This window comes from Rhea americana, unplaced genomic scaffold (genome assembly GCF_003343005.1).
Source record: "Rhea americana isolate MKP2758 unplaced genomic scaffold, rheAme1 scaffold_0, whole genome shotgun sequence".
In the NCBI taxonomy this organism is placed as follows: Eukaryota; Metazoa; Chordata; class Aves; order Rheiformes; family Rheidae; genus Rhea; species Rhea americana.
Window position 1 is genome coordinate 2,269,003 of NW_028185037.1, and position 11,336 is coordinate 2,280,338.

The window sequence follows — 11,336 nt, forward strand, 5'->3', positions numbered from 1 at the left end:
ACATAAACCAGTTCTGAAATTTTTCAGATTTGGGGGATTTTTTTTGGGGGGGGTAGGGAAGAGGAGATGAGGCAGCTTGCTTTTAATCTATCCTTCTACGAAAGAAGTCTATAGGTCAACAGCTGTAGTTTGCTTAGTGTTGATTATTTTACCTCTGTCCTCTGGAGACTGATCTGGCAGGCTTAGTTGTTAGAGGCTAATTAGTTTTTGTTGCTGTAATGTCTGTGGAGCATTAATATAGAAGTGGGATCTCTTGTTTTGCTCAACTCTGTACCTGGAACAAAAAGACAGCCCCTACTTAGGGAACTTTGGTCTAGATCTAGAAAAGAGGCAACAGATGCATGTAGAAGTGTGAGTACAGGGAAAGAGCTGGTACTGGTCAGCATGCTTTACTGTGTGTACAGCCTATAACTACACTATGGCTTGCTAGTTAACAAAGAAATCTTTTTTTTTCTCCCCTCTAGGCTTTTTACCAGAAGAGTGTTATGGATAGATGCAGAAGACAATTSTAAAACTACAGACTTCAAGCTGTCATTTAGAGTCTTGTTTCCTTATCCATGGCAAGTTCTGTCTGTATGTTTAAATGTTTAAACCTTTCAAGAAGGTGCTTAGTAGCAGCTCTGTGTCAAAATTCTCTATTTTCTTAGAAAATCTGCATAGGACTTAGCAACTTTTATGGTTAAAAGGCTTTCCTGCCAACCCCTGAAAATTGAACCTAACTGCAAGTAAAAGCAGTTGGTGCTATGTCTACCTACTGCAGATGTAGAAGAAGGGAATAAATGTGTTTGCCTCTTCTTCCACATATTTGACTACAGTTGTCATTTCTCTCCTTGTTTCTGTCAAGATTTRCATCCATTTCTTCTAAATCTCTTCTCATATAGCCTTAAACTTCTGGTTGTTCTTGTAGCTTGCTTCTAGATCTGTCTGGATGTTTGACTACTTTAAGCATGCTACTGAAAACTAGATACAAACTCAAGCTGAGGCCTTAGCAGTACTAAATGGAGYAGATGAGTTATTCTTAATACAAACAAGAGTCTTGATGGCAAAATATATCCTGTTATGATGTTTAGGTTTTTTTGTGCAACAATACAATGTTGTTGACATGCATTCAAAGTGTTATCCATAATAATATCCATAATATCTGTGCAATTCAAAGTGTTAGCAATAGCCATAATATCATATTCAAAGTGGTATCCATAGTATCTATAATTTTATCACAACTGTAGCTAGGCCAGTCTTCTATTTTCTTGCAGCTGATTGTTCCTGTCTAAGAATTAGAGTGCCAATCTAAGAATTAGAGTGCCAGACTTCTTGAGTTACACTACACCTTTTTGTATTGGTTTTGAATCATGAAGAATATTTTGAATTCTAATCCTATTTTCCTGTGCCTTTCCAATAAGGAGGTAGCTACATGAATGTCTGTGTAAGGGTCAGCATTGCAGGAAGCAGTTGCTTATTCCTGCACTTAACAAGTAGGTGGTGGGTCTAGTGGTTTGGGCTAAGGTGACATAGGAGGCAAAAATGACCCTTYAGTGTGGACTGAGCATGATAGGATGGAGTAGAGTATAAAGGACTTCAACAGTATTCTCTGTGGATTACACCTTTTTTTCAACTGCTGATTGTGTTTGATTTTTTTTTTTTCTTTAGTGTATTGTGTCTTGCTTTCTTTATCTGAATAGAGGCATTCTTATCCTTACATGAATATCTTTTCCCCTTTTTAATTATTGAAATGGATATTTAATCTCTAGTAATTCCAAAATGCTATGGTAATTCAAATAGTACTATAGTAAAATTAATTTGTAGTTAAATCACTAAATRTTCCCATATAGCATTTAAATTACTTGTTCAGCTTTTTAATGGCTTCTGTTTGTTGGTTCAATACACAAATATTTTGAGAGTTTAAGTATGGTAATCTGAGAAGGCYGAGTGTTCAACTTCTCAATAGTTGAAGGATCTTTTCTTGGTCCTAACTCCCAAATGTAAATAGAGTTCAGGCCCACGGTGATAGTCATTAAATGTAGATTTAGGGAAGTACACTACTGAGAAATTAGTGTTATTTTTAATTAAATACACAGAAGCTACCTTTTCCTATAATTATTTAGAATTGCCCTACATGATTAGACAGACATTTGCAGTAGAAAAAAATCTGCTGGTAACTATGCAGTGCACTTTGAACCTGAAGACAGTATGTTCTTTCCTACTAACTTGTAAGCGGTGTCCCCGAATCATATGTGATAAGGAAAGGGGAGAAAGAGAAATGCTGCCTTGGACACCATGGGGAGCTTTCAGAGGAATCTCAGGGAGAGSTGTATTTGTGTGGACTGATGTGCGAGGTTGTTGCAACAGAAAAGATGYGCTTTGCTGCTTCAGTCCGTGCACTAGCTCTTTGTATGTTCCTCTGCTCAGGAGGCATATGGGAGAGGTGCAGGGGTAACAGTCTGTCTGGGGGATATCAGTCAGGATAGATGCAACTTCTCTATGTGAATATATCTCCTATCAGCATGGGTGAATAAGGGTCAAGAGCAAACCAGACCTTTGCATGGGAAGGAGGATCAAGGAGAAAGGCTGATAGCTCTATGAAGAGACCTAGGCTTTTTCTGTGGGTGTCTGGCTGGGAGGGAATGATGAGTACCAGTGAAGCTGCATTTCCTGTTAGGAAATTTCTCTGGTACCCAAAATGGACTAATAATAAGTTGCTGGCTTTTTTGGTGCTGGTGTTTTCTTTCAGTTTGTTCCATAGTGATATTACCTGTTGCTTTGTCATTAAGACCCTGTCACCTTTTTTTGCAGGTTTTACATGAACTGTTTGCCAGTCATGACTCTGCATGTCCTGTTCCTAAGCTGATAAAGTATCTATGCACTTTAATGTCAAGTCTATGCCACTCTGCTAATTCAGTGTGAGCTGTGCCTTGAACCTTGGATATAAAGACCTACAAACCAAAGTCTTGTTCCTGCCTTAGTAATGTTCCAGCGGTTAAATAACATGTTTGTGGGAGAGATTGATAGCCTGTCCAGCCAGGAGCCAGAGTTCAGTGAGAAAGAAGATGATGAATGGATTCTGGTTGATTTTATAGGTAAGATGTCTGTCAAATATAAGCTCTGCCTACTTCCTGCTGTAGTTCTGCTTGTTGTACTTTCTATTTGTCATACTTTCATATGAAGATACCAGTAACTTGGGAGGACTTCATTCCACACCACTTTTGTTTAGRCCAACAGTGGGACGTTTTCCAAACAAACCTACCAAATGTATTATGTAAACTGATGAGAAAAATGATGTCATGTTTTTAAGCTTGACATGCTTGGGCTTCGGCAGAACCATTTGTACAGATAAAACATTTGACTTATTACACAATTGTATTGCTTTATTGATAACAGTAGTTTTACATGTCTAACATGCTGTCAGGGAACTCCCTTTCTCCTCCCCTTGCTTAAACAAAAAAAACTGTGTACATGCTGATAGTGGTTTATTTCTGTTTCTTTTTTATATCCTGTTTCTGACTATGTATGACCTTGTCTTCAATCTTCTGCAATCACCAATGTCCATGGCTTCCTCTCTACTGACTAATGRCCACCTCCAGCAGACACTTGCACTAATTGCTCCACAGAGGAAGCAGACATCACCAAAACATCAACTGCAGACAGCTCGCCGGTCTTCTCTTGTTTACCAGCCCCCTTGGAACACTTGCCAGAGGCTAATGAGTCCTGTTTCATCCAGTTCGATTCATGTCCAATGGAGGAGAGCTGGTTTATTACCCCTCCCCCATGTTTTACTGCAGGTGGATTAACCACTATAAAAGTGGAAACGAGTCCTATGGAGAACCTCCTGATAGAGCACCCCAGCATGTCAGTGTATGCTGTCCATAACACCTGTCACAGCCTTAATGAGACTAGCTGTGGAAATGAGGAGTTTCACAGTCCAAGTAGTCCCAGGTATGTCCGATTTCTCTTGCCAAGGAGCTCTGTCACTGAAAATATCTGGTGTCTACTTGTTTAGCTCAGACACTTAATCCTGAATTTTCCAGCTTATTTTAGAGCAAGTGAATAAAGCATGAATACTRCATAAGGTTAGGTAAGGTGGTCAGAGCTTCATGCATACTTAGTCATCTTGTGTAACATTTGTGTTGGAAAACAACTGGATATGCTTTTTTTACACAAATAAATACTTACAGGGTCTAATTGTTCCCTCACAGAACATGCTGCAGTCCTGTTGAAATTGGTGGCAGTGAATTGTGTAGCTTTGTAAACGTGAATTTGAAAGCAGTTTGGCCCTTCCACAGCTACTTCTTAATTTTCGTAAACATTAGTCAGTACCCTTCTAGTCACTTTGAGGTGAAAGATTTTAGTTCCCTCATTCTGATGGAGATTATGCTGTTAGGTTTGGGGTCCTAAAGAASCAACTGTACAGAATGACTGCAGACCCACATTTGTGACTCAGTGCTTTCTTGGTGTTAAACATATGGTGTATATACCTCTATACAAACATAGTATGCATGCATGCATGTATGTATAATACAGTATTCTTTTTTTTTTTTTGCCATCAAGACTCCAGTCTTGCCCACATACTCATTGAATCTCAGTTAGTAACAAAGGTTAACTGACCTTATTTCCCTCTGGTGCTTACCCTTAGAAATTAAAATGTTATAGTGAGCTTTGTCATACAGAAAGCAATAGTGAAGTTATTCCAGTGACTGAAGTTGTTTCCTACCCATTGACTTCTCTCATCAGCTCCTTGCTATATTTAAAGTTGCTASTTCAAAGAAATGGGTGATTCTTGTGAGAAGACATATGCTCCTGTATAATATTGAAACATAGTACTGATACAGATTTCCTGTTCTCTGAGATTAAGGATCTGATTATTTGGGAAGGGCAGTTTGCAATATTAAGCATCAAGAATCTAGATTAACTTAAATCAGATGGAAGCTGTGAGTACGTAGAATCTCTAAAAATGAGTGTGAAGGAATCTGTGAAACAATTATAGGCTGTTAGGCATGGCACAGTCTAGTCCAAAGATAACTCAGTTAATCTACACTATTAATCTCCCCTGTATTGTAACAAGCAAAGTCATTTACTGACTTCTCTTAGTAACTTAGGAATTGAGGATGCTGGTATAAATTACTCTGGAGAACTAATTTTGTATTACGTTAAACAGTCCGGTTAAGTTACTTGCATATGTTGGGAAGCTAAAGGTGTGATCCTGAACTGATGTGTGGTTAARTATCTTCACTGAATTTAGTGATGTTGCTTCATCAAGGATCTAGCCTTCTGTGTATGAGAATTGCTTTGAGTAGCAAAAGTGGGTGTTCATAGTTTTAAGTCTAGAGCTGAGGTAAAAGTACAGAAACTGGGGAAATCAATGACACTGATAATGCATTAAACTTCAAAGCTGTTTTGGTATCTCTAGTGGTTTAATGGTTGGCCATTTAACGTTGTAGGGCCAAGAAAAGCTGCTTAAGGCACACTGGCGCAGTAAGTACTACTGTTTTGGGACAGTGCTTTTTGTCTGATCAATCTGCTAGCAAGACTGCTTCCTTTAGARCCTTCTATGCAAAAACAATACTGGTTTTAGGACTAACCTTTGTGCCAAATGATTTTACTTGATCAAGCCTAACTAAATCTGCTTTAACAAGCCAAAGATGCTAAGTGCAGAAAAACTGCTTAAAGATTAATTGGGAGATCTAAATCCTTTAACTTTTCTTGTGAGGTCTGTCTGTATAGTGGAATGAGCAGGACAATTCTGCTTTTTAGCAAAATAATGCTAGGGGCATGTCAAAAAACGTATATAGCAATAGTCTGGCTTTAGACCAGACCTCTCTGAAATGACATTTTTGACCACATTCATAGAGACTAATCAGCTGTATTCTCCCAGTACCTGGGATTCACTAGTGCCAGACCACCAAAAGCAACAACTAAGGTACCAGAATGCTGTATTTCAGAAGAGTCCATGGCCTTTTAGCTGACTTAAACCAGCTCTGCTATCCCAACTTCCATTTTTTTAAGATGACAAGTAAAAAGTATTGGTTTACAAACGAGTATTGGATGGGTACTTGATAGTGAAAGGAAAAAGTTGAAGTATCCTGAATCAACTTTTTTTAAAATATTCTTTTCTCTTTTATGGAAGAAGTCTCTATTTGCTCCTTGTAATTTTTTTCAAAGCAAAAGGATTTTGTGTAAACTTTCCCCTTCCTTTTTAAGTTAGCTGTATTTTTCCATAATAAAGCACAACACTGTATTAGCAGTTGATGATCTTCATGAACTTAATGACATGAAGCGAAGGCATGCTCAAGAAATACATTGTAATAGCAAGATGTGTTGTRACTTCTTAACTCCTTGCAACTTTTCTTAGTAATGTTTCACTTGGAGTTTCAGCTCCAGTGCTGTTGAGCATGGCAATTCCTTAACATGTCTAGAAAACAGTGGTTCCATATTTGTAGAGACTTGTATGCAAATTACAACAGTTTAGCTTACATAGAAAAATTGCTTACAAACTACTACAAATTGATTTGAGTTAACTTGTTCACCTTAGTTTCCTGCTTCATATCTCCAGTGGTAGGTCTAAGACACTGTCTGAATGAGCAGGAAAATTAGCATGTTGTGCATGGCTATTCTTGATTCTGTACATTTCAGTCCTTTCAAATGAAACTACGCAGGGCAATAAAAGCAGGTAGATTTTTATCTCAAAAAGAGGGAAAAGGCAAGGTTTCTTACTGATGGGGAGTATTCCCTACAACATGGAGCAGAAGTGGGTGAAGGAGCTCACTCTTGTGCCAGTCATCTGTGTGGTGTTTCTGCCCCCTGCTCCCTCCCGGGAGCAAGGCTGAGGAGACATACTGAGCCATGGCAGACCGGGCTCTTATCATGGACTTTCTAAGAGTCTACAGAGACTTCATACAATAAATTCAAGTTTATTGTATGCCAGTCAAAGGCCCCTGTTTGTTACAGACATGGTAGTGCTGAAAAACAGACTTCCCAAGAGACTTCTTGCTCATGCTTGCGCAGGCACCTGGGTTTTGCAGCCATCCTTCCTTGGCATCAGAGTTGCAGACTAGTACTTGGTCCCTAGGGGAGGGAGGAAGAAACCAACTGCTTTGCCACTGGTCTCAGGACTAGTGTGGCACTCAGATTTGGAATTTGCTTTATTTTTAAATCTACCAAGCTATTTTTATCTTCACTTTGGAAGCTTCAGGAAACACCAGTGATTGTTCTGTGAAGTAGGGAAGTCCTTTTTCAACATGTCAGTCCCTGCTTGCATAGGCTGCTGTTTAGTTTAACTAATGCATGATGGAGTAGGGATTTGCCAAAACTGCTGACTCTGCTTATGAAATCAAGAGGTCTGATTGAGGAAAGATCCTTTTAAGTTATTTCCAGAGTGTCACAACTGGTCTATCTTTCCCATTTGTGTGTGAATGTCATTTGGATTTACTTGCATGGCTATCAATTCAAACAAACATCTTCAATAGTATACTTCCTGCTTTCAGTCCAAATAACTTATGTCCAAGGTGTTCTTTTTAGCTAAACTTTGCCTGGTGAATAAACCTAAGTCTTCTAAAAGTCAGTGTGGCACACATCACCCCTGATTTCTGATGCCTGTTACATCTCGGAGCTGTGGGGGGTTGAAAATGGAAGGGCCCAATAGCGCAATATGCTAGAAGTCCAAGGGTTAGTAGTAGTAGCAGTAGTAAGAGGGTGCCATTTTGAAATGCTGGATGTCAGCATTAATATTATACCCTTTTTATAGTTTTAATTTCTTTTTCAAAAAATGAATAACATAAGCTTTTTACATTTTTAGAATGGAGGCCCGAAGTGAAATGGGACAGCACATTCACTGCTATGTTGCAGCTCTTGCTACTCATTCAAGTTTTCTGGAAAAAAACAAGAGCTTTCCTCCTACCCGCTGGATAAAAGAGCATAATGAAAGACACTATCTCAACAGAAACAGTCTCCGTCGCCAAAATCTTACCAGGGATTGCCGCTCTCGGCAGATCAAGCACAATGGACTGTTTGTTCACCAGCCTTGCCAGCGTCAGTTCAATTACTGATGGCTCTCATGGTTTTAATCTATGTTTTAATGTTTTTTAGGTTGTTCTTTTTCATGCATAGATAATAAGTGTGGTCAATCTGAAGCTGATCATCAGTTCCTCAAACACAATCATAACTAGCATTACACTTGTTTGAAACAACACATGCATCTCCAGACACCTTGCTGTAAGTCCTAAATGGTGATGTTGAATATCAGTGTCTTGGAAGCCTATCAGTACAATAGCTTGTGTGATGTTTTTATAAACTATGATATAGATGGGTTTTTAGTTGGTATTTTAAGAAACTTTTAACAGTTGGAAAAAATCAGTTACATTTTGCATTAATCAAAATGAAGTTAGAAAATTTGAGGTTAGCCATATGCTTTAATGACCAGTACTTGACAGCTTGTATATTTGTATTCAGCATATATGATTGCACTCTAACAAGAAAATCCTATAGCTGCCAATGGATATTATATAGCTATGCTGAACTGTTACAAGAAGGACATCTAATCTATATTGCCTAGTACCTACTTGTTTTGAGAGTGGAGTTGGCAGGTGTGTTGGATATTTTATATGGGTATCAGAAAAGGGTTAAAGGTCCCCCAATATTTCTGCAATACAACATGATACTGGTGTTACAGATGTAGTACCTCACAGTGGAGTGAAAGGAAAAGTAGACCTATGGGTTAAGTGTAGATATTTAATCCAGAGCCAAACTGTATTTCATCTAGTACAGTTTGAGGGTTTTTTTTTCCCTGTAATACCTCTCTATTTTTTCCCCTCTCTCCTGTCTTTGAAAAAAAGATTTAAACAAAACAAAAGCTAACCTGTTCCATTTAATCTCTAGTCCTGTTAAGGGAAAAAAGGGATAGATCAGCTGTTCTTTTAATCCCATCAGTATCTGACTATTCTTTAAAGAAATTAAGATTGTGGATGGCTACTTCTGAGCTGCTAATTGCCATTAGGTTGTCTTATTTACATGTTGAGAGGTGCTCAAAATTCACTAGAAGAAAGATTTTTATCAGAAGTTCTCCTAATTCTGGCTCAGCTGAAATAGTGAAGTCTGAGTTAACAGTTACTGGAAATAAAAGGCAGTCTGTGGCAGGGAAAAGCATGCTGAAAAACAGCGTTAGAGGACTAAATGCAATGATCGCAGGATGTATAAAAACCTCAGGAATATCAGCAGTGGTTGTTTTCCTACTCAATCTCAGGCATTTGGGGGCAGCGCAGAGGAACTGGATATAAGTTCTATAGGCTGATAGGGAAGAAGAGCCATCCAAAACTATCAAATATTTTTCCTAACACTGTGCAAGATCTTTGCTTGAAGTAGGCAGGTGCTCAAAAGTTAAAATTTTATGGTTAACAAAGAGTGCCTGTATTACAAAGCAGCCAGATGATATACTGAACTCTGATAGATCAATCTGGGAACTAGATCAAATGGCTACAGAGGGGAGGAAGCAGAAAGATAGTCACAGAAGAAAGGGAGAGAATGTTTGCTCCACTTCCCTTTCTATCAGTGCTTAACATATGACTTACTGTTTTCCTGCGTTTAGTTCCTAGAGTGTTAAAGTATTAACATTACATTTTACCATGTCTTCCTGTAGTTCTTAAACAGAAGCTGATATAAGGAGTCAGGTGGGAATTCTTTGAAATTTAGGTAAGATCACTAATGTGAATTATTCTAAACCTATGTTTCTCAAAATTTGGCCAAATGTTTTAATTTCACTGAAGCAAAAGCTCAGCAATTTGAATGTAGTTCGTATAGTTAGCTTTGCACATACTGCACCTGGAATCATTGTGGTGCTTGCTTAGTACACAGAAAACAGCACTTACAACCTTTGTTTCACTGCAGATGTGCTGCCTTCCTGGGTTTAGATAGGGTTGTTGCAAGTGGAACTTGACAAATAGTCAACTGTGTAAGACCAAGTGGTGCTTTCTTGGCTACAATAGACTTTTTTTTTTTAAGACCTGTTGAATGCAGATTCATATATGGACAATGAGAGAAAACAAAACTCGTTATATTGACTTACCAAAATAGGGGTTTTGAAATAGTCTTTTCAGCAGTGCATACCTATGTTCAAAAAGCACTACTTCTGTGGTTCAAATACTCTGGCTTATTTGTCTGCAAATAGGCATAGTTTCACCAATCCCTCATCCATTCACTGACATGAATACTCTTACTTGCCTCAGATTATCTACCTTTATCACTCCGACTTTTTGTCCAGTTTGTTTCCTTCTCCTCACTGCCAACTTTCTAGCTCAGGAAAATTCCTTACTTTCCTGTTTTGTTTTTCCTTATATATAAGCAACTACTTTCCTTCAGCTTTAATTTGCTTAAAGTTAAATGAAGGAAGATGGAATCTCCACCTCCATATGTTGTAAGGAATAAGTAATCCTTTAACTTCTAATGGAGAGATGGAGTTGAGAGTATAAGACTCACAGGTGTTAGAATGAGAGTCTTGGTCTGTGTGTGTGGTTTTGTTTTTTTCCTAAAATAGGCAAGTAAATGCAACTTTAGACTGCTCCTAAAATTGGGAGATACTGGTCTTTTTATACTATATTACTAGATATCTTTCTGGTGATGAACGCCTATATCTTTCAGGATATAAACGGTCTTGTTGCACAAAGCTGTGCTTCTCAATTTGTAATATTGGAAACTGTATTAATGTGTGAGAGAGTACTGCACCAATGGCTTTTTGTTAATTTGTTTTACATATTTATGTTGGTCTAGCCCCATTTTGTGCCTGGAGCTGTTGGGCAATTAGATTTGTTTTGGTTTTCTGTTTTAATAGTGAGCTGTGTGGCTTTTTATATGGTTTTGAATTGTATTAAGATGTTTGGTTTTTTTTTTCTCTTGTAAAAGTGGAGGCCTTGCACTGTCTCAGATGATTGATACTCATGAATCTTGCTGAAACCATATTTTGATATGTATTGGTCAATAGACAGGTTTGCATTTTAAACAAAACTGTGCCTTCTGGGTATAACTTTATAGAGCAAACTTGAAGATTCAAAAGGGACATTTCAGTTAGGATTAATATTGGTTAATATTCAGACTATGCATATATGGCAGCTTCTTTCCAGAGCCACTTCTCTATTTGTACAGTCCTTTTGATACAGAAGAACGTCTGGCTCTTAATTCTAATAGTTTAATACAAGCTGAGAAATGACAAAATACAGCACTTGGCCAAAAAGTAGCATTGCTTAACCTGTATGTATTTACTGAAGTGATCTTCTGTATTTTGTTCTCGTGGTGCGTCATGCACACCACAGGGAATTACTATCTTAACTCTCAATAAAAATGGCCTATTAAAAAATGAA

The 11,336-nt window shown here is 38.0% G+C and overlaps 1 protein-coding gene across 3 annotated transcripts; it reads left to right on the top strand.

Annotated features, from left to right (window-relative positions):
- The first annotated feature begins 468 nt into the window (after positions 1-468).
- On the top strand, positions 469-11,336 carry TP53INP1 (tumor protein p53 inducible nuclear protein 1). Of its 3 annotated transcripts, XM_085304335.1 has the most exons (5): positions 469-560; positions 2,791-3,074; positions 3,579-3,930; positions 5,433-5,466; positions 7,787-7,863. In XM_085304335.1, exons 2-5 carry the CDS (start codon positions 2,963-2,965, stop codon positions 7,802-7,804), a joined length of 516 nt encoding a protein of 171 aa, XP_085160461.1. In that variant the 5' UTR covers positions 469-560; positions 2,791-2,962; the 3' UTR covers positions 7,805-7,863. The 3 variants fall into 3 exon arrangements, with proteins under 3 accessions (XP_085160461.1, XP_085160293.1, XP_085160371.1); XM_085304167.1 differs by lacking the exon at positions 5,433-5,466 and having other exon boundaries at positions 7,787-11,336; XM_085304245.1 differs by lacking the exon at positions 5,433-5,466 and having other exon boundaries at positions 3,582-3,930; positions 7,787-11,336.

Coding starts and splice junctions, on each gene's coding strand:
- TP53INP1 (XM_085304167.1), top strand. CDS start 2,963: ATGTTCCAGCGGTTAAATAACATGTTTGTGGGAGAGATTGATAGCCTG. Junction 3,931..7,786: donor CACAGTCCAAGTAGTCCCAG/GTATGTCCGATT, acceptor TTACATTTTTAG/AATGGAGGCCCGAAGTGAAA.